We start from the raw sequence: 23,183 nt of genomic DNA, 5'->3' as shown, positions 1-23,183 counted from the left end.
GGGTAGAGACACAGAGAGTCAGGGGGAGTAGATACACAGAGAGTCAGATAGTCAGGGGGAGCAGAGACACAGAGTCAGAGAGTCAGGGGGAGCAAAGACACAGAGAAACAGAGAGTCAGGTGGAGCAGAGACACAGATAGTCAGGGGGAGCAGAGACACAGAGAGTCAGGGGGAGCAGAGACACAGAGAGTCAGGGGGGGTAGAGACACAGAGAGTCAGGGGGAGGAGAGACACAGATAGTCAGGGAGAGAAGAGACACAGAGAGTCAGGGGGAGCAGATACACAGAGAGTCAGAGAGTCAGGGGGAGCAGAGCCACAGAGAGTCAGGGGGAGCAGAGACACAGAGAGTCAGGGAGAGAAGAGACACAGAGAGTCAGGGGGAGCAGGTACACAGAGAGTCAGAGAGTCAGGGGGAATAGAGACACAGAGAGTTAGAGAGTCAGGGGGAGCAGAGAGTCAGGGGGAGCAGAGACACAGAGAGTCAGGGGGAGCAGAGACACAGAGAGTCAGGGAGGGTAGAGACACAGAGAGTCAGGGGGAGTAGAGACAGAGAGTCAGATTGTCAGGGGGAGCAGAGACACAGAGAGTCAGGGGGAGCAGAGACACAGAGACACAGAGAGTCAGGGGGAGCAGAGACACAGAGAGTCGGGGGGAGCAGAGACACAGAGAGTCAGGGGGAGCAGAGACTCAGAGAGTCAGGGGGAGCAGAGACACAGAGAGTCAGGTGGAGCAGACACAGAGTGTCAGGTGGAGCAGAGACACAGAGAGTCAGGGGGAGCAGAGACACAGAGAGTCAGGGGGGGTAGAGACACAGAGAGTCAGGGGGAGCAGAGACACAGAGAGTCAGATAGTCAAAGAGTCAGGGGGAGCATAAACACAGAGAGTCAGGGGGAGCAGAGACACCGAGTCAGGGGGAGCAGAGACACAGAGACACAGAGAGTCAGAGAGTCAGGGGGAGCAGAGACACAGAGAGTCAGAGAGAGCAGAGACACATAGTCAGGGGGAGCAGAGACACAGAGAGTCAGGGGGAGCAGAGACACAGAGAGTCATGGGGAGCAGAGACACAGAGAGTCATGGGGAGCAGAGACACAGAGAGTCAGGGGGAGCAGAGAGTCAGGGGGAGCAGAGACACAGAGAGTCAGAGAGAGCAGAGACACATAGTCAGGGGGAGCAGAAACACAGAGAGTCAGAGAGTCAGGGGGAGCAGAGACACAGAGAGTCAGGGGGAGCAGAGACACAGAGAGTCAGGGGGAGCAGAGACACAGAGTCAGGGGGAGCAGAGAGTCAGGGGGAGCAGAGAGTCAGGGAGAGCAGAGAGTCAGGGGGAGCAGAGAGTCAGGGGGAGCAGAGAGTCAGGGAGAGCAGAGAGTCAGGGGGAGCAGAGACACAGAGAGTCAGGGGGAGCATAGAGTCAGGGGGCAGAGACACAGAGAGTCAGGGGGAGCAGAGAGTCAGGGGGAGCAGAGACACAGAGAGTCAGGGGGAGCAGAGACACAGAGAGTCAGGGGGAGCAAAAACACAGAGAGCCAGGGGGAGCAGAGACACAGAGAGTCAGGGGGAGCAAAAACACAGAGAGCCAGGGGGAGCAGAGACACAGAGTCAGGGGGAGCAGAGACACAGAGAGCCAGGGGGAGCAAAGACACAGAGAGTCCGGGGGAGCAGAGACACAGAGAGTCAGGGGGAGCAGAGACACAGAGAGCCAGGGGGAGCAGAGAGTCACAGAGAGTCAGGGGGAGCAGAGAGTCAGAGAGAGTAGAGAGTCAGAGAGTCAGGGGGAGCAGAGACACAGAGAGTCACAGGGGTAGCAGAGTCAGAGAGTCAGGGGGAGCAGAGAGTCAGAGAGTCAGGGGGAGCAGAGACACAGAGAGTCAGGGGGAGCAGAGACACAGAGAGTCAGGGGGAGCAAAGACACAGAGAGTCAGGGGGAGCAGAGACACAGAGAGTCAGGGGGAGCAGAGACACTGAGTCAGGGGGAGCAGAGACACAGAGAGTCAGGGGGAGCAGAGACACATAGTCAGGGGGACCAGAGAGTCAGAGAGTCAGGGGGAGCAGAAACAATGAGACACAGAGAGTCCGGGGGAGCAGAGACACAGAGAGTCAGGGGGAGCAGAGACACAGAGAGCCAGGGGGAGCAGAGAGTCAGAGAGTCAGGGGGAGCAGAGACACAGAGAGTCAGGGGGAGCAGAGACACAGAGAGCCAGGGGGAGCAGAGACACAGAGAGTCAGGGGGAGCAGAGAGTCAGAGAGTCAGGGGGAGCAGAGAGTCAGAGAGTCAGGGGGAGCAGAAACAATGAGACACAGAGAGTCCGGGGGAGCAGAGACACAGAGAGTCAGGGGGAGCAGAGACACAGAGAGCCAAGGGGAGCAGAGAGTCAGAGAGTCAGGGGGAGCAGAGACACAGAGAGCCAGGGGGAGCAGAGAGTCAGAGAGTCAGGGGGAGCAGAGAGTCAGAGAGAGCAGAGAGTCAGAGAGTCAGGGGGAGCAGAGAGTCAGAGAGTCAGGGGGAGCAGAAACAATGAGACACAGAGAGTCCGGGGGAGCAGAGACACAGAGAGTCAGGGGGAGCCGAGACACAGAGAGCCAGGGGGAGCAGAGACACAGAGAGTCAGGGGGAGCTGAGACACAGAGAGTCAGGGGGAGCAGAGACACAGAGAGTCAGGGGGAGCAGAGACACAGAGTCAGGGGGAGCAGAGACACAGAGAGTCAGGGGGAGCAGAGACACAGAGAGTCAGGGGGAGCAATGACAGAGAGTCAGGGGGAGCAGAGACACTGAGTCAGGGGGAGCAGAGACACAGCGAGTCAGGGGGAGCAGAGACACAGAGAGTCAGGGGGAGCAGAGACACAGAGTCAGGGGGAGCAGAGAGTCAGAGAGTCAGGGGGAGCAGAAACAATGAGACACAGAGAGTCCGGGGGAGCAGAGACACAGAGAGTCAGGAGGGAGCAGAGACACAGAGAGCCAGGGGGAGCAGAGAGTCAGAGAGTCAAGGGGAGCAGAGAGGCAGAGAGTCAGGGGGAGCAGAGAGTCAGAGAGTCAGGGGGAGCAGAGACACAGAGAGTCAGGGGGAGCAGAGAGTCAGAGAGTCAGGGGGAGCAGAGAGTCAGAGAGTCAGGGGGAGCAGAGACACAGAGAGTCAGGGGGAGCAGAGAAACAGAGAGCCAGGGGGAGCAGAGACACAGAGAGTCAGGGGGAGCAGAGACACAGAGAGCAGGGAGGAGCAGAAACACAGAGAGTCAGGGGGAGCAGAGACACAGAGTCAGGGGGAGCAGAAACACAGAGAGTCAGAGAGCCAGGGGGAGCAGAGACACAGAGAGTCAAGGGGGAGCAGAGACACAGATAGTCAGGGGGAGCAGAGAATAAGAGAGTCAGGGGGAGCAGAGACACAGAGAGTCAGGGGGAGCAGAGACACAGAGTCAGGGGGAGCAGAGACACAGAGAGTCAGGGGGAGCAGCGAGTCAGGGGGAGCAGAGACACAGAGAGTCAGGGGGAGCAGAGACACAGAGAGTCAGGGGGAGCAGAGACACAGAGAGTCAGGGGGAGCAGAGACACAGAGAGCCAGGGGGAGCAGAAACACAGAGTCAGGGGGAGCAGAGAAACAGAGAGCCAGGAGGAGCAGAAACACAGAGAGTCAGGGGGAGCAGAGACACAGAGAGCCAGGGGTAGCAGAAACACAGAGAGTCAGAGAGCCAGGGGGAGCAGAGACACAGAGAGTCAGGGGGAGCAGAGACACAGAGAGCCAGGGGGAGCAGAGACACAGAGAGTCAGGGGGAGCAGAGACACAGAGAGTCAGGGGGAGCAGAGACACAGAGAGTCAGGGGGAGCAGAGACACAGAGAGCCAGGGGGAGCAGAGACACAGAGAGCCAGGGGGAGCAGAGACACAGAGAGTCAGGGGGAGCAGAGACACAGAGAGTCAGGGGGAGCAGAGACACAGAGAGTCAGGGGAGCAGAGACACAGAGAGTCAGGGGGAGCAGAGACACAGAGAGTCAGGGGGAGCAGAGACACAGAGAGTCAGGGAGAGCAGAGACACAGAGAGCCAGGGGGAGCAGAGACACAGAGAGTCAGGGGGAGCAGAGACACAGAGAGCCGGGGGGAGCAGAGACACAGAGAGTCAGGGGGAGCAGACACACAGAGAGTCAGGGGGAGCAGAGACACAGAGAGTCAGGGGGAGCAGAGAGTCAGAGAGTCAGGGGGAGCAGAGAGTCAGAGAGTCAGTGGGAGCAGAAACAATGAGACACAGGGAGTCAGGGGGAGCAGAGACACAGAGAGCCAGGGGGAGCAGAGACACAGAGAGTCAGGGGGAGCAGAGACACAGAGAGTCAGGGGGAGCAGAGACACAGAGAGTCAGGGGGAGCAGAGACACAGAGAGTCAGGGGGAGCTGAGACACAGAGAGTCAGGGGGAGCAGAGAAACAGAGAGTCAGGGGGAGCAGAGACACAGAGAGTCAGGGGGAGCAGAGACACAGAGAGTCAGGGGGAGTAGAGACACATAGTCAGGGGGAGCAGAGACACAGAGAGTCAGGGGGAGCAGAGACACAGAGAGTCAGGGGGAGCAGAGATACAGAGAGTCAGGGGGAGCAGAGACACAGAGAGTCAGGGGGAGCAGAGACACAGAGTCAGGGGGAGCAGAGACACAGAGAGTCCGGGGGAGCAGAGAGTCAGGGGGAGCAGAGACACAGAGTCAGGGGGAGCAGAGACACAGAGTAAGGGGGAGCAGAGACACAGAGAGTCAGGGGGAGCAGAAACACAGAGAGTCAGAGAGTCAGGGGGAGCAGAGACAAAGAGAGTCAGGGGGAGCAGAGACACAGAGAGTCAGGGGGAGCAGAGACACAGAGAGTCAGGGGGAGCAGAGACACAGAGAGTCAGGGGGAGCAGAGACACAGAGAGTCAGATAGTCAGAGAGTCAGGGGGAGCAGAGACACAGAGAGTCAGGGGGAGCAGAGATACAGAGAGTCAGGGGGAGCAGAGACACAGAGAGTCAGGGGAAGCAGAGACACATAGAGTCAGGGGGAGCAGAGACACAGAGGATCAGGGGGAGCAGAGACACAGAGTCAGAGAGTCAGGTGGAGCAGGGTCACAGAGAGTCAGGGGGAGCAGAGACACAGAGAGTCAGAGAGTCAGGGGGAGCAGAGACACAGAGAGTCAGAGAGTCAGGGGGAGCAGAAACACAGAGAGTCAGGGGGAGCAGAAACACAGAGAGCCAGGGGGAGTAGAGACACAGAGAGTCAGGGGGAGCAGCGACACAGAGACACCGAGACACAGAGTCAGTGGGAGCAGAGACACAGAGAGTCAGGGGGAGCAGAGACACAGAGAGTCAGGTGGAGCAGAGACACAGAGAGTCATGGGGAGCAGAGACACATAGAGTCAGGGGGAGCAGAGACACAGAGAGTCCGGGGGAGCAGAGAGTCAGGGGGAGCAGAGACACAGAGTCAGGGGGAGCAGAGACACAGAGTAAGGGGGAGCAGAGACACAGAGTAAGGGGGAGCAGAGACACAGAGAGTCAGGGGGAGCAGAAACACAGAGAGTCAGAGAGTCAGGGGGAGCAGAGACAAAGAGAGTCAGGGGGAGCAGAGACACAGAGAGTCAGGGGGAGCAGAGAGTCAGAGAGTCAGGGGGAGCAGAGACACAGAGAGTCAGGGGGAGCAGAGACACAGAGAGTCAGGGGGGGTAGAGACACAGAGAGTCAGGGGGAGGCGAGACACAGAGAGTCAGATAGTCAGAGAGTCAGGGGGAGCAGAGACACAGAGAGTCAGGGGGAGCAGAGACACAGATAGTCAGAGAGTCAGGGGGAGCAGAGAGTCAGGGGGAGTAGAGACACAGAGTCAGAGAGTCAGGGGGAGCAGAGACACAGAGAGTCAGAGAGTCAGGGGGAGCAGAGACATAGAGAGTCAGGGGGAGCAGAGACACATAGTCAGGGGGAGCAGAGACACAGAGTCAGGGGGAGCAGAGACACAGAGTCAGGGGGAGCAGAGACACAGAGAGTCAGGGGGAGCAGAAACACAGAGAGTCAGAGAGTCAGGGGGAGCAGAGACACAGAGAGTCAGGGGGAGCAGAGACACAGAGAGTCAGGAGGAGCAGAGACACAGAGAGTCAGGGGGAGCAGAGACACAGAGAGTCAGGGGGAGCAGAGACACAGATAGTCAGGGGGAGCAGAGACACAGAGAGTCAGGGGGAGCAGAGAGTCAGAGAGTCAGGGGGAACAGAGAGTCAGGGGGAGCAGAGACACAGAGAGTCAGGGGGAGCAGAGACACAGAGAGTCAGGGAGGGTAGAGACACAGAGAGTCAGGGGGAGTAGAGACAGAGAGTCAGATAGTCAGGGGGAGCAGAGACACAGAGAGTCAGGGGGAGCAGAGACACAGAGACACAGAGAGTCAGGGGGAGCAGAGACACAGAGAGTCAGGGGGAGCTGAGACACAGAGAGTCAGGGGGAGTAGAGACACAGAGTCAGAGAGTCAGGGGGAGCAGAGACACAGAGAGTCAGGGGGAGCAGAGACACAGAGAGTCAGAGAGTCAGGGGGAATAGAGACACAGAGAGTCAGAGAGTCAGGGGGAGCAGAAACACAGAGAGTCAGGGGGAGCAGAGACACAGAGAGCCAGGGGGAGCAGAGACACAGAGAGTCAGGGAGAGCAGAGACACAGAGAGTCAGGGGGAGCAGAGACACAGAGAGTCAGGGGGAGCAGAGACACAGAGAGCCAGGGGGAGCAGAGACACAGAGAGCCAGGGGGAGCAGAGACACAGAGAGTCAGGGGGAGCAGAGACACAGAGAGTCAGGGGGAGCAGAGACACAGAGAGTCAGGGGGAGCTGAGACACAGAGAGTCAGGGGGAGCAGAGACACAGAGCCAGGGGGAGCAGAGACACAAAGAGTCAGGGGGAGCAGAGACACAGAGAGTCAGGGGGAGCAGAGACACAGAGAGTCAGGGGGAGCAGAGACACAGAGAGTCAGGGGGAGTAGAGACACAGTCCGGGGGAGCAGAGACACAGAGAGTCAGGGGGAGCAGACACAGAGAGTCTGGGGGAATAGAGACACAGAGAGTCAGGGGGAGCAGACACACAGAGTCAGGGGGAGCAGAGACTCAGGGGGAGCAGAGACACAGAGTCAGAGAGTCAGGGGGAGCAGAGTCACAGAGAGTCAGGGGGAGCAGAGACACAGAGAGTCAGAGAGTCAGGGGGAGCAGAGACACAGAGAGTCAGAGAGTCAGGGGGAATAGAGACACAGAGAGTCAGAGAGTCAGGGGGAGCAGAAACACAGAGACTCAGGGGGAGCAGCGACACCGAGACCCAGGGGGAGCAGAGACACAGAGAGTCAGGGGGAGCAGAGACACAGAGAGTCAGGGGGAGCAGAGACAATGAGAGTCAGGGGGAGCAGAGACACAGAGAGTCAGGGGGAGCAGAGACACAGAGAGTCAGGGGGAGCAGGGACACAGAGAGTCAGGGGGAGCAGAGACACAGAGACACCGAGACACAGAGAGTCAGTGGGAGCAGAGACACAGAGAGTCAGGGGGAGCAGAGACACAGAGAGTCAGGGGGAGCAGAGACACAGAGACACCGAGACACAGAGAGTCAGTGGGAGCAGAGGCACAGAGAGTCAGGGGGAGCAGAGACACAGAGACACCGAGACACAGAGAGTCAGTGGGGAGCTGAGACACAGAGAGTCAGGGGGAGCAGAGACACAGAGTCAGAGAGTCAGGGGGAGCAGAGACACAGAGAGTCAGGGGGAGCAGAGACACAGAGAGTCAGGGGGAATAGAGACACAGAGAGTCAGAGAGTCAGGGGGAGCAGAAACACAGAGAGTCAGGGGGAGCAGAGACACAGAGAGCCAGGGGGAGCAGAGACACAGAGAGTCAGGGAGAGCAGAGACACAGAGAGTCAGGGGGAGCAGAGACACAGAGAGTCAGGGGGAGCAGAGACACAGAGAGCCAGGGGGAGCAGAGACACAGAGAGCCAGGGGGAGCAGAGACACAGAGAGTCAGGGGGAGCAGAGACACAGAGAGTCAGGGGGAGCAGAGACACAGAGAGTCAGGGGGAGCTGAGACACAGAGAGTCAGGGGGAGCAGAGACACAGAGAGTCAGGGGGAGCAGAGACACAAAGAGTCAGGGGGAGCAGAGACACAGAGAGTCAGGGGGAGCAGAGACACAGAGAGTCAGGGGGAGCAGAGACACAGAGAGTCAGGGGGAGTAGAGACACAGTCCGGGGGAGCAGAGACACAGAGAGTCAGGGGGAGCAGACACAGAGAGTCTGGGGGAATAGAGACACAGAGAGTCAGGGGGAGCAGACACACAGAGTCAGGGGGAGCAGAGACTCAGGGGGAGCAGAGACACAGAGTCAGAGAGTCAGGGGGAGCAGAGTCACAGAGAGTCAGGGGGAGCAGAGACACAGAGAGTCAGAGAGTCAGGGGGAATAGAGACACAGAGAGTCAGAGAGTCAGGGGGAGCAGAAACACAGAGAGTCAGGGGGAGCAGCGACACCGAGACCCAGGGGGAGCAGAGACACAGAGAGTCAGGGGGAGCAGAGACACAGAGAGTCAGGGGGAGCAGAGACAATGAGAGTCAGGGGGAGCAGAGACACAGAGAGTCAGGGGGAGCAGAGACACAGAGAGTCAGGGGGAGCAGAGACACAGAGAGTCAGGGGGAGCAGAGACACAGAGACACCGAGACACAGAGAGTCAGTGGGAGCAGAGACACAGAGAGTCAGGGGGAGCAGAGACACAGAGAGTCAGGGGGAGCAGAGACACAGAGACACCGAGACACAGAGAGTCAGTGGGAGCAGAGGCACAGAGAGTCAGGGGGAGCAGAGACACAGAGACACCGAGACACAGAGAGTCAGTGGGGAGCTGAGACACAGAGAGTCAGGGGGAGCAGAGACACAGAGTCAGAGAGTCAGGGGGAGCAGAGAAACAGAGAGTCAGGGGGAGCAGAGACACAGAGAGTCAGAGAGTCAGGGGGAATAGAGACACAGAGAGTCAGAGAGTCAGGGGGAGCAGAAACACAGAGAGTCAGGGGGAGCAGAGACACAGAGAGCCAGGGGGAGCAGAGACACAGAGAGTCAGGGAGAGCAGAGACACAGAGAGTCAGGGGGAGCAGAGACACAGAGAGTCAGGGGGAGCAGAGACACAGAGAGCCAGGGGGAGCAGAGACACAGAGAGCCAGGGGGAGCAGAGACACAGAGAGTCAGGGGGAGCAGAGACACAGAGAGTCAGGGGGAGCAGAGACACAGAGAGTCAGGGGGAGCTGAGACACAGAGAGTCAGGGGGAGCAGAGACACAGAGCCAGGGGGAGCAGAGACACAAAGAGTCAGGGGGAGCAGAGACACAGAGAGTCAGGGGGAGCAGAGACACAGAGAGTCAGGGGGAGCAGAGACACAGAGAGTCAGGGGGAGTAGAGACACAGTCCGGGGGAGCAGAGACACAGAGAGTCAGGGGGAGCAGACACAGAGAGTCTGGGGGAATAGAGACACAGAGAGTCAGGGGGAGCAGACACACAGAGTCAGGGGGAGCAGAGACTCAGGGGGAGCAGAGACACAGAGTCAGAGAGTCAGGGGGAGCAGAGTCACAGAGAGTCAGGGGGAGCAGAGACACAGAGAGTCAGAGAGTCAGGGGGAATAGAGACACAGAGAGTCAGAGAGTCAGGGGGAGCAGAAACACAGAGAGTCAGGGGGAGCAGCGACACCGAGACCCAGGGGGAGCAGAGACACAGAGAGTCAGGGGGAGCAGAGACACAGAGAGTCAGGGGGAGCAGAGACAATGAGAGTCAGGGGGAGCAGAGACACAGAGAGTCAGGGGGAGCAGAGACACAGAGAGTCAGGGGGAGCAGAGACACAGAGAGTCAGGGGGAGCAGAGACACAGAGACACCGAGACACAGAGAGTCAGTGGGAGCAGAGACACAGAGAGTCAGGGGGAGCAGAGACACAGAGAGTCAGGGGGAGCAGAGACACAGAGACACCGAGACACAGAGAGTCAGTGGGAGCAGAGGCACAGAGAGTCAGGGGGAGCAGAGACACAGAGACACCGAGACACAGAGAGTCAGTGGGAGCAGAGACACAGAGAGTCAGGGGGAGCAGAGACACAGAGAGTCATGGGGAGCAGAGACACATAGTCAGGGGGAGCAGAGACACAGAGAGTCAGGGGGAGCAGACACACAGAGAGTCAGAGAGTCAGGGGGAGCAGAGACACAGAGAGTCAGGGGGAGCAGAGACACAGATAGTCAGGGGGAGCAGAGACACAGAGAGTCAGGGGGAGCAGAGACACAGATAGTCAGAGAGTCAGGGGGAGCAGAGAGTCAGGGGGAGAAGAGACACAGAGAGTCAGGGGGAGCACAGACACAGAGAGTCAGGGGGAGCAGAGACACAGATAGTCAGAGAGTCAGGGGGAGCAGAGAGTCAGGGGGAGCAGAGACACAGAGTCAGAGAGTCAGGGGGAGCAGAGACATAGAGAGTCAGAGAGTCAGGGGGAGCAGAGACACATAGTCAGGGGGAGCAGAGACACAGAGTCAGGGGGAGCAGAGACACAGAGTCAGGGGGAGCAGAGACACAGAGAGTCAGGGGGAGCAGAGACACAGAGAGTCAGGGGGAGCAGAGACACAGAGAGTCAGGAGGAGCAGAGACACAGAGAGTCAGGGGGAGCAGCGACACATAGAGTCAGGGGGAGCAGAGACACAGAGAGTCAGGGGGAGCAGAGACACAGAGAGTCAGGGGGAGCAGAGACACAGATAGTCAGGGGGAGCAGAGACACAGAGAGTCAAGGGGAGCAGAGAGTCAGAGAGTCAGGGGGAGTAGAGACACAGAGAGTCAGGGGGAGCAGAGACACAGAGAGTCAGGGGGGGTAGAGACACAGAGAGTCAGGGGGAGTAGAGACACAGAGAGTCAGATAGTCAGGGGGAGCAGAGACACAGAGTCAGAGAGTCAGGGGGAGCAGAGACACAGAGAAACAGAGAGTCAGGGGGAGCAGAGACACAGAGAGTCAGGGGGAGCAGAGACACAGAGAGTCAGGGGGAGCAGAGACACAGAGTCAGAGAGTCAGGGGGAGCAGAGACACAGAGAGTCAGGGGGAGCAGAGACACAGAGAGTCAGGGAGAGAAGAGACACAGAGAGTCAGGGGGAGCAGGTACACAGAGAGTCAGAGAGTCAGGGGGAATAGAGACACAGAGAGTCAGAGAGTCAGGGGGAGCAGAGAGTCAGGGGGAGCAGAGACACAGAGAGTCAGGGGGAGCAGAGACACAGAGAGTCAGGGAGGGTAGAGACACAGAGAGTCAGGGGGAGTAGAGACAGAGAGTCAGATAGTCAGGGGGAGCAGAGACACAGAGAGTCAGGGGGAGCAGAGACACAGAGACACAGAGAGTCAGGGGGAGCAGAGACACAGAGAGTCGGGGGGAGCAGAGACACAGAGAGTCAGGGGGAGCAGAGACTCAGAGAGTCAGGGGGAGCAGAGACACAGAGAGTCAGGGGGAGCAGACACAGAGAGTCAGGGGGAGCAGGGCCCCAGAGAGTCAGGGGGAGCAGAGACACAGAGAGTCAGATAGTCAAAGAGTCAGGGGGAGCAGAAACACAGAGAGTCAGGGGGAGCAGAGACACAGAGTCAGGGGGAGCAGAGACACAGAGACACAGAGAGTCAGAGAGTCAGGGGGAGCAGAGACACAGAGAGTCAGAGAGAGCAGAGACACATAGTCAGGGGGAGCAGAGACACAGAGAGTCAGGGGGAGCAGAAACACAGAGAGTCAGAGAGTCAGGGGGAGCAGAGACACAGAGAGTCAGGGGGAGCAGAGACACAGAGAGTCATGGGGAGCAGAGACACAGAGAGTCATGGGGAGCAGAGACACAGAGAGTCAGGGGGAGCAGAAACAGAGAGTCAGAGAGTCAGGGGGAGCAGAGACACAGAGAGTCAGGGGGAGCAGAGACACAGAGAGTCAGGGGGAGCAGAGACACAGAGAGTCAGGGGGAGCAGAGACACAGAGAGTCAGGGGGAGCAGAGACACAGAGAGTCAGAGAGTCAGGGGGAGCAGAAACACAGAGAGTCAGAGAGTCAGGGGGAGCAGAGACACAGAGAGTCAGGGGGAGCAGAGACACAGAGAGTCAGGGGGAGCAGAGACACAGAGAGTCAGGGGGAGCAGAGACACAGAGAGTCAGGGGGAGCAGAGACACAGAGAGTCAGGGGGAGCAGAGACACAGAGAGTCAGGGGGAGCAGAGACACAGAGAGTCAGGGGGAGCAGAGACACAGAGAGTCAGGGGGGGTAGAGACACAGAGAGTCAGGGGGAGCAGAGACACAGAGAGTCAGGGGGAGCAGCGACACAGAGAGTCAGGGGGAGCACAGACACAGAGAGTCAGGGGGAGCAGAGACACAGATAGTCAGGGGGAGCAGAAACACAGAGTCAGGGGGAGCAGAGAAACAGAGAGTCAGGGGGGGTAGAGACACAGAGAGTCAGGGGGAGCAGAGACACAGAGAGTCAGAGAGTCAGAGAGTCAGGGGGAGCAGAGACACAGGTGGTCTGGTCTGGTCTGGTCTGGTCCATTAAATAGTATTAAGATGGTCTGGTCTGGTCCATTAAAAAGTATTAAGATGGTCTGGTCTGGTCTGGTCCATTAAAAAGTATTAAGATGGTCTGGTCTGGTCTGGTCCATTAAATAGTATTAAGATGGTCTGGTCTGGTCTGGTCCATTAAAAAGTATTAAGATGGTCTGGTCTGGTCTGGTCCATTAAATAGTATTAAGATGGTCTGGTCTGGTCTGGTCCATTAAATAGTATTAAGATGGTCTGGTCTGGTCTGGTCCATTAAATAATATTAAGATGGTCTGGTCTGGTCCATTAAATAGTATTAAGATGGTCTGGTCTGGTCTGGTCCATTAAATAATATTAAGATGGTCTGGTCTGGTCCATTAAATAGTATTAAGATGGTCTGGTCTGGTCTGGTCCATTAAATAATATTAAGATGGTCTGGTCTGGTCCATTAAATAGTATTAAGATGGTCTGGTATGGTCTGGTCCATTAAAAAGTATTAAGATGGTCTGGTCTGGTCTGGTCCATTAAATAGTATTAAGATGGTCTGGTCTGGTCCATTAAATAGTACCCCCCCCTCTCCTGACTCCCCCTCTCCTGCCTCTAGTTCACCAGGACTCCCCTTCTCCTGCCTCTAGTTCACCAGGACTCCCCCTCTCCTGCCTCTTCTTCACCAGGACTCCCCCTCTCCTGCCTCTTCTTCACCAGGACACCCCCTCTCCTGCCTCTAGTTCACCAGGACTCCCCCTCTCCTGCCTCTAGTTCACCAGGACTCCCCTTCTCCTGCCTCTAGTTCACCAGGACTCCCCCTCTCCTGCCTCTTCTTCACCAGGACTCCCCCTCTCCTGCCTCTTCTTCACCAGGACACCCCCTCTCCTGCCTCTAGTTCACCAGGACTCCCCTTCTCCTGCCTCTAGTTCACCAGGACTCCCCCTCTCCTGCCTCTTCTTCACCAGGACTCCCCCTCTCCTGCCTCTTCTTCACCAGGACTCCCCCTCTCCTGCCTCTAGTTCACCAGGACTCCCCCTCTCCTGCCTCTAGTTCACCAGGACTCCCCCTCTCCTGCCTCTTCTTCACTAGGACTCCCCCTCTCCTGCCTCTTCTTCACTAGGACTCCCCCTCTCCTGCCTCTAGTTCACCAGGACTCCCCTTCTCCTGCCTCTAGTTCACCAGGACTCCCCCTCTCCTGCCTCTAGTTCACCAGGACTCCCCCTCTCCTGCCTCTAGTTCACCAGGACTTCCCCTCTCCTGCCTCTAGTTCACCAGGACTCCCCCTCTCCTGCCTCTAGTTCACCAGGACTCCCCCTCTCCTGCCTCTAGTTCACCAGGACACCCCCTCTCCTGCCTCTTCTTCACCAGGACTCCCCCTCTCCTGCCTCTAGTTCACCAGGACTTCCCCTCTCCTGCCTCTAGTTCACCAGGACTCCCCCTCTCCTGCCTCTAGTTCACCAGGACTCCCCCTCTCCTGACTCCCCCTCTCCTGACTCCCCCTCTCCTGACACCCCCTCTCCTGCCTCTAGTTCACCAGGACTCCCCCTCTCCTGACTCCCCCTCTCCTGACTCCCCCTCTCCTGCCTCTAGTTCACCAGGACTCCCCCTCTCCTGCCTCTAGTTCACCAGGACTCCCCCTCTCCTGCCTCTAGTTCACCAGGACTCCCCCTCTCCTGACTCCCCCTCTCCTGACTCCCCCTCTCCTGACACCCCCTCTCCTGCCTCTAGTTCACCAGGACTCCCCCTCTCCTGACTCCCCCTCTCCTGCCTCTAGTTCACCAGGACTCCCCCTCTCCTGCCTCTAGTTCACCAGGACTCCCCCTCTCCTGCCTCTAGTTCACCAGGACTCCCCCTCTCCTGCCTCTTCTTCACCAGGACACCCCCTCTCCTGCCTCTTCTTCACTAGGACTCCCCCTCAAAAGTACTTGTCGATCAAAAGCAATGATAGGGGATACATTTTGTTGCAAAAAAATAAATAAAATAAACACACCAAAAGAAACACAAAATAGCTAAGTTGGGTCAGAGCTTGCAAGACGGCAGCCATACAGTACGGCGCCATCTTGGGTCCCTAAGCCTGTTATCCTTAGTGAGACTGGCTGTCGTTAGCATTAGCTTGTTAGCCTTTTAGCCTTGGTGGAGCAGTGAGACTGGCTGTCATTAGCATTAGCTTGTTAGCCTTTTAGCCTTGGTGGAGCAGTGAGACTGGCTGTCGTTAGCATTAGCTTGTTAGCCTTATAGCCTTGGTGGAGCAGTGAGACTGGCTGTCGTTAGCATTAGCTTGTTAGCCTTATAGCCTTGGTGGAGCAGTGAGACTGGCTGTTGTTGGGTAGAAGGGAGACAGGGGGAGGTAGAGGGGAGACAGGGGGAGGTAGAGGGGAGACGGGGGGAGGTAGAGGGGAGACAGGGGGAGGTAGAGGGGAGACGGGGGGAGGTAGAGGGGAGGTAGAGGGGAGACGGGAGGAGGTAGAGGGGAGAGGTAGAGGGGAGATAGGGGGAGGTAGAGGGGAGACAGGGGGAGGTAGAGGGGAGACGGGGGGAGGTAGAGGGGAGGTAGAGGGGAGACGGGAGGAGGTAGAGGGGAGAGGTAGAGGGGAGATAGGGGGAGGTAGAGGGGAGGTAGAGGGGAGACGGGGGGAGGTAGAGGGGAGGTAGAGGGGAGACGGGAGGAGGTAGAGGGGAGACGGGGGGAGGTAGAGGGGAGAGGTAGAGGGGAGGTAGAGGGGAGACGGGGGGAGGTAGAGGGGAGACAGGGGGGAGGTAGAGGGGAGACAGGGGGAGGTAGAGGGGAGACAGGGGGAGGTAGAGGGGAGAGGTAGAGGGGAGGTAGAGGGGAGACAGGGGGGAGGTAGAGGGGAGACAGGGGGAGGTAGAGGGGAGACGGGGGGAGGTAGAGGGGAGACGGGGGGAGGTAGAGGGGAGACAGGGGGAGGTAGAGGGGAGAGGTAGAGGGGAGGTAGAGGGGAGACGGGGGGAGGTAGAGGGGAGACAGGGGGGAGGTAGAGGGGAGACAGGGGGAGGTAGAGGGGAGACGGGGGGAGGTAGAGGGGAGACGGGGGGAGGTAGAGGGGAGACAGGGGGAGGTAGAGGGGAGACAGGGGGAGGTAGAGGGGAGACAGGGGGGAGGTAGAGGGGAGACAGGGGGGAGGTAGAGGGGAGACAGGGGGAGGTAGAGGGGAGACAGGGGGAGGTAGAGGGGAGACGGGGGGAGGTAGAGGGGAGACAGGGGGGAGGTAGAGGGGAGACAGGGGGAGGTAGAGGGGAGACGGGGGGAGGTAGAGGGGAGACGGGGGGAGGTAGAGGGGAGACAGGGGGAGGTAGAGGGGAGACAGGGGGAGGTGGTAATATAATCTGAATTTACAGGTAAGAAGGTAAGAAGCAATACATACAGTATAAACCCATACCTCTGTGTCCTTCATGGTTGAGGCTCAGATAGTCGTTGTCTCGGTTGTTCTGGGAAAAAGTAGGGCTGAGAAAAAAGAGAGTAGAGAAAGAAACGAGAGGGAGAGAGAAAAGCTGGGTTATTTTAGTCTGCAGTAATTCCCTGTTCTCTACCCAGCAAACCAAAATGAGGTATATGAAAGTTCCCAGAACATTAATTACGTCGCAGCAAAGGTTCTCATGACAAAAAAACTGTAGTGCTGATGATTCTAGCATGTTTGTATAACACATTCACCTGATGTTACAAGAACATTCCTAGAACACTTATCATCTGTTCTTTAAAAGGTTCCCAGAATGTTTCATAAGGTAGCGGGAACAGTCTGGTGGGAACATTGTGGGGACATCACAAAATATATGTTCTCAAAACACAAAAACTGTCCAGTTCTGCGCTGGGCAAAACATTTTCTGTCATCAGTTATATGAAATGGTGCCAATTTTGTACTGTCACTAAGTATGATCATATTTATTTCATACTTTAAAGAAAGGTGAAATCGTATACTAAGTTGTTTATCATTTGATTGCTACTATATTCAGAAAGCATTTAAATCATTTCAAATTCCACTTTTGTTGAATATTTCAAAAATCAGAATGTATTCACACCCCTTGACTTTTTCCACATTGTTTTTTTTTTACATCCTGAATTTAAAATGGATTAAATTGAGAATTTGTTTGTCACCAGCCTACACAAAATACCCCATAATGTCAAAGTGGAATTATATTTTTAGACATTTTTTAAAATTAATTAAAAATGAAAAGTATTCACTTAACAAGTCACATAATAAGTTGCATGGACTCACTCTGTGTGCAATAACAGTGTTTAACATGATTTATGAATGACTACCTCATCTCTGTACCCCACACATACAATTATCTGTAAGGTCCCTCAGTCGAGCAGCGAATTTCAAACACAGATTCAACCACAAAGACCAGGGAGGTTTTCCAATGCGTCGCAAAGAAGGGCACCGATTGGTAGATGGGTAAAAATAAAACTGAGTAGACATTGACTATCCCTTTGAGCATGGTGAAGTTATTAATTAGACTTTGGATGGTGTATCAATACACCCAGTCACTACAAAGATACAGGCATCCTTCCTAACTCAGTTACCGAAGAGGAAGGAAACTGCTCAGGGATTTCACCATGAGGCCAATGGTGACATTAAAACAGTTACAGAGTTTAATGACTGTTGTGTCGTCTGCAAACTTGATGATTGAGTTGGAGGTGTGCGTGGCCACGCAGTCATGGGTGAACAGGGAGTACAGGAGGGGTCTGAGCACGCACCTTTGTGGGGCCCCAGTGTTGAGGATCAGCGAAGTGGAAGTGTTATTTCCTACCTTCACCACCTGGGGGCGGCCCGTCAGGGCAGGGGAGACCCAGCAGGGGAGACCCAGGTTGACATGGCGCCCACTGGAAGGCTTCCTGTCATTGTTCCCCAGTCCACAGTCTAGATAACACTGGTGTAGGTAGAGCAGTTTCCCGGTCTTGCGTTCTCCCCCTCTCTCAACAACATCAGGAATTCTCTTCAGGTATTCAACCTGAACATCCGTCGTCACCCCTGACATGCTGACCACACCGCAACTCACTCACTCTCTCACTCATCTAATGGTCCTGCTAAGCATTCCCCCGCCCATTCATTGTCACTTTCTGTTGAACGCGGCACGAGGGTGAGCTCGGTTTGTTGTTTTGAAAGTGTATTGGAAAGTTTCTTAGTAGGTAGCTAACTTTTGAGTTTGGATCCCGCGACGCAGTTGGCATCAGTTGCTGGGACTGCTACTCTCTGTCCAGTGATCCTGCCGACCAAGGCTGGGTCTGAGGAGCTATTTGGCGTAGTAGCTAGCCTAGCTGCTAGCTAGCTGCCTATCAAGATAGCAGGGTTTTCTTGAGGGCTTGAACGCAGCCCGCGACGTGGTTAGCCATTGAAGATGGACCACAGGAAGATTGAGGTTGAGCGGGCCCACAGGACTGGAAAACCCACCACCGGCCCAGGTGACAGGCCCAGGCCGATAGTGGTCAAGTTCCTGAGATTCAAGGACAAGGTAGCTGTTCTGGAAAAAGCCAAGAACTTGAGAGGAACGTATATCTTCCTCAACGAGGACTATCCTGAAGCTGTGCGCCAGAAGAGGAAAGAACTTATCCCAGCCATGAAAGCTGCCAGAGCGCGTGGGGACATTGCTTACATCCGCTATGACAGGCTCATTGTCCACCCTCCCTCCCAAAAGGGATGAGAGAGCCAAGCCTATGGGTTCATAGCTTCAACCCTGCAGCACACACACACACACACACACACACCAACTGATTAATATACTGCTGAATGTATATTATTTTCTCCTGCTTTGTTTGCTCTTTTCCATATTATGTATATCTCTGATAAGCTACCCAGGAAAGGAATGAAAATAGCCCATATTAATATATGTACCTTAGAAATAAGGTTAATGAAATCAATAACTTGCTAGCATCAGATAACATTCATATATTAGCCATTTCTGAGACTCACTTATATAAGTTTGATGATATAGCAATATAAAGGATATAACATCTATAGAAGAGACAGGAATGCTTATGGGGGAGGTGTTGCTGTATATATTCAGAGCCATATCCCTGTAATGCTTCGAGAATATCTTATTTCAAGTGTTATTGAAGTGTTGTGGTTGCAGGTTCACTTGGCACATCTAAAGCCTTTTCTTTTGGGGTGTTGCTATAGTCCACCAAGTGCTAACAGTCAGTATCTAAATAATATGTGTGAAATGCTTGATAGTGTATGTGATGTAAACAGAGAGGTCTACTTTCTTGGAAACCTGAAAATTGACTGCTTTTCATCAAGCTGTCCACTCAAGAGGAAGCTTCTCACAGTAACCAGTGAATGTAATCTGGTTCAGGTCAATAATCAACCTACCAGTGTTTACAAACACTACAGGAACAAGATCATCCACATGTCTGCTAAATGACTAAAATGTAAATGTATCAATCACATTTTTACTAATACTGTAGAACTTTGTTCTAAAGCTGTATCTATACCCATTGGGTAAAAGCCATATCTCAGACTGCCCATTATAATATTTTCTTTTTATTGGCCAGTCTGAGATATGGCTTTTTCTTTGCAACTCTGCCTAGAAGGTCAGCATCCCGGAGTCGCTTCTTCACTGTTGACATTGAGACTGGTGTTTTGCGGGTACTATTTAATGAAGCTGCCATTTGAGGACCTGTGACGCGTCTGTTTCTCAAACTAGACACTAATGTATTTGTCCTCTTGCTCAGTTGTGCACCGGGGCCTCCCACTCCTCTTTCTATTCTGGTTAGAGCCAGTTTGCGCTGTTCTGTGAAGGGAGTAGTACACAGCGTTGTACGAGATCTTCAGTTTCTTGGCAATTTCTCGCATGGAATAACCTTAATTTCTCAGAACAAGAAAAGACTGACGAGTTTCAGAGGAAAGTTATTTGTTTCTGGCCATTTTGAGCCTGTAATCGAACCCACAATTGCTGATGCTCCAGATACTCAACTAGTCTCAAGAAGGCCAGTTGTATTGCTTCTTTAATCAGCAAGACAGTTTTCAGCTATGCTAACATAATTGCAAAAGGGTTTTCTAATGATCAATTAGCCTTTTAAAATGATAAACTTGGATTAGCAAACACAACGTGCCATTGGAACACAGGACTGATGGTTGCTGATAATGGGCCTCTGTACGCCTATGTAGATAATCCATTAAAAATCAGCCGTTTCCAGCTACAATAGCCATTTACAACATTACCAATGTCTACACGCGAGAGTTGCACCCCTTCTCAAAAAACCAACACTCGATCCCACTGATGTCAACAACTACAGACCAGTATCCCTTCTGTCTTTTCTTTCCAAAACTATTGAGCGTGCCGTCTTTAGCCAACTCTCTTGCTATCTCTCTCAAAATGACCTTCTTGATCCAAACCAGTCAGGTTTCAGGACTGGTCATTCAACTGAGACTGCTCTTCTCTGTGTCACGGAGGCTCTCCGCACTGCTAAAGCTAACTCTCTCTCCTCTGCTCTTGTCCTTCTAGACCTGTCTGCTGCCTTTGATACTGTGAACCATCAGATCCTCCTCTCCACCCTCTCCGAGCTGGGCATCTCCGGCGCGGCTCACTCCTGGATTGCGTCCTACCTGACCGGTCGCTCCTACCAAGTGGCGTGGCGAGAAGCTGTCTCCGCACCACGTGCTCTCACCACTGGTGTCCCCCAGGGCTCAGTTCTAGGCCCTCTCCTTTTCTCCCTATACACCAAGTCACTTGGCTCTGTCATATCCTCACATGGCCTCTCCTATCATTGCTACGCTGACGATACACAACTAATCTTCTCCTTTCCCCCTTCTGATAACCAGGTGGCGAATCGCATCTCTGCATGTCTGGCCGACATATCAGTATGGATGACGGATCACCACCTCAAGCTGAACCCTGGCAAGACGGAGCTGCTCTTCCTCCCGGGGAAGGACTGCCCGTTCCATGATCTCGCCATCACGGTTGACAACTCCGTTGTGTCCTCCTCCCAGAGTGCGAAGAGCCTTGGCGTGACCCTGGACAACACCCTGTCGTTCTCCGCTAACATCAAGGCGGTGACCCGATCCTGCAGGTTCATGCTCTACAACATTCGGAGAGTACGACCCTGCCTTACACAGGAAGCGGCACAGGTCCTAATCCAGGCACTTGTCATCTCCCGTCTGGATTACTGCAACTCGCTGTTGGCTGGGCTCCCTGCCTGTGCCATTAAACCCCTACAACTCATCCAGAATGCCGCAGCCCGTCTGGTGTTCAACCTTCCCAAGTTCTCTCACGTCACCCCCCTCCTCCGCACACTCCACTGGCTTCCAGTTGAAGCTCGCATCCGTTACAAGACCATGGTGCTTGCCTATGGAGCTGTGAGGGGAACGGCACCTCCGTACCTTCAGGCTCTGATCAGTCCCTACACCCAAACGAGGGCATTGCGTTCATCCACCTCTGGCCTGCTGGCTCCCCTTCCTCTGCGGAAGCACAGTTCCCGCTCAGCCCAGTCAAAGCTATTCGCTGCTCTGGCACCCCAATGGTGGAACAAGCTCCCTCACGACGCCAGGACAGCGGAGTCACTCACCACCTTCCGGAGACATTTGAAACCCCACCTCTTTAAGGAACACCTGGGATAGGATAAAGTAATCCTTCTACCCCCCCCAAAAAAATAAAAATAATAATAATAATAATAATTGTAAAGTGGTTATCCCACTGGCTATAGGGTGAATGCACCAATTTGTAAGTCGCTCTGGATAAAAGCGTCTGCTAAATGACGTAAATGTGCCCTTGAGCAAGGCACTTAACCCTAATTGCTCCTGTAAGTCGCTCTGGATAAGAGCGTCTGCTAAATGACTAAAATGTAATGTAAAATGTACACTGTATTTCTGATCAATTTGATGTTATTTTAATGGACACATTTTATTTATTTTTTCTTTTGAAAACAAGGACATTTCTAAGTGACCCCAAACTTTTGAATGGTAGTGTAATATATATATATATATATATATATATATATATATATATATATATATATATATATATATATATATATATATAGGAGCAAATGCACATCACAGATGTTTCATATCGCACAGCAGTAACAGTGTCTCACCTGTCCAATGCTTGGTCTATTGATTGACAGCTGCTGGACAGAGAGTTGTCTGCACTCCCAAAGGGCTCCAGCAACTGAAGAACACAACAGAATAATCACATTACTAGCCTTACCATGCCACTCAGACACATCTGACTGAGACAGAGACGTACGAGGGAACAGACACATCTGACTGAGACAGAGATGTACGAGGGAACAGACACATTTGACTGAGACAGAGACGTACGAGGGAACAGACACATTTGACTGAGACAGAGACGTACGAGGGAACAGACACATTTGACTGAGACAGAGACGTACGAGGGATCAGACACATTTGACTGAGACAGAGACGTAAAAGGGAACAGACACATTTGACTGAGACAGAGACGTATGAGGGAACAGACACATTTGACTGAGACAGAGACGTACAAGGGAACAGACACATTTGACTGAGACAGAGACGTACGAGGGAACATACATCTGACTGAGACAAAGATGTACGAGGGAACAGACACATTTGACTGAGACAGAGATGTACGAGGGAACAGACACATTTGACTGAGACAGAGACGTACGAGGGAACAGACACATTTGACTGAGACAGAGACGTACGAGGGAACAGACACATTTGACTGAGACAGAGACGTACGAGGGATCAGACACATTTGACTGAGACAGAGACGTAAAAGGGAACAGACACATTTGACTGAGACAGAGACGTATGAGGGAACAGACACATTTGACTGAGACAGAGACGTACAAGGGAACAGACACATTTGACTGAGACAGAGACGTACGAGGGAACATACATCTGACTGAGACAAAGATGTACGAGGGAACAGACACATTTGACTGAGACAGAGATGTACGAGGGAACAGACACATTTGACTGAGACAGAGATGTACGAAGGAACAGACACATTTGACTGAGACAGAGATGTACGAGGGAACAGACACATTTGACTGAGACAGAGATGTACGAGGGAACAGACACATTTGGTGTTCTTTGGCACAGGGACTATAGTGGTCTGCTTGAAACATGTAGGTACTACAGACAGGGTCAGGGAGAGGTTGAACATGTCAGTGAAGACCCTTACCAGCTGGTCAGCGCATGCTCTGAGTACACATCCTGGTAATCTGTCTGTCTGGCCCTGCGGCCTTGTGAATGTTGACCTGCTTAAAAGTCTTACTCACATCGGCTACGGAGAGCTTGATCAAATAGTCATCCGGAATAGCTGGTGCTCTCACGCATGGTTAAGTGTTGCTTTCCTCAAAGTGAGCATAGAAGGTATTTAGCTTGTCTGGTAGGCTCGCGTCACTGGGCAGCTCGCGAGGGAGTGAGAGTACTGTGTTTCTTACCTTCTGGTCCCTCAGGTATAAACTCTCCCTCAGCAACAGAGACAGAGACTACTATGTTCTCTCTTATCTTCTGGTCCAGGCCCTCAGGTATAAACTCTCCCTCAGCAACAGAGACAGAGACTACTATGTTCTCTCTTACCTTCTGGTCCAGGCCCTCAGGTATAAACTCTCCCTCAGCAACAGAGACTACTATGTTCTCTCTTACCTTCTGGTCCAGGCCCTCAGGTATAAACTCTCCCTCAGCAACAGAGACAGAGACTACTATGTTCTCTCTTACCTTCTGGTCCAGGCCCTCAGGTATAAACTCTCCCTA

General features: G+C 54.1%; 1 protein-coding gene across 1 annotated transcript in view; it reads right to left on the bottom strand.

Annotated features, from left to right (window-relative positions):
- The window catches only part of LOC311124929 (mitogen-activated protein kinase kinase kinase 3-like), a gene marked incomplete at both ends in the record, with an annotated part of 108,108 nt that overhangs the window by 49,036 nt on the left and 35,889 nt on the right, over positions 1–23,183 (bottom strand). The window contains 2 exons of the mRNA XM_084199025.1: positions 15,879–15,943; positions 21,530–21,603. Coding sequence (XP_084055151.1) covers positions 15,879–15,943; positions 21,530–21,603 — 139 coding nt within the window. The remainder of the gene's footprint in view (positions 1–15,878; positions 15,944–21,529; positions 21,604–23,183) is intronic.

This window comes from Coregonus lavaretus (genome assembly GCF_964263955.1).
Source record: "Coregonus lavaretus genome assembly, contig: HAP1_SCAFFOLD_1409, whole genome shotgun sequence".
Taxonomy (NCBI): Eukaryota; Metazoa; Chordata; class Actinopteri; order Salmoniformes; family Salmonidae; genus Coregonus; species Coregonus lavaretus.
This window is presented reverse-complemented; position numbering and strand designations above follow the sequence as displayed.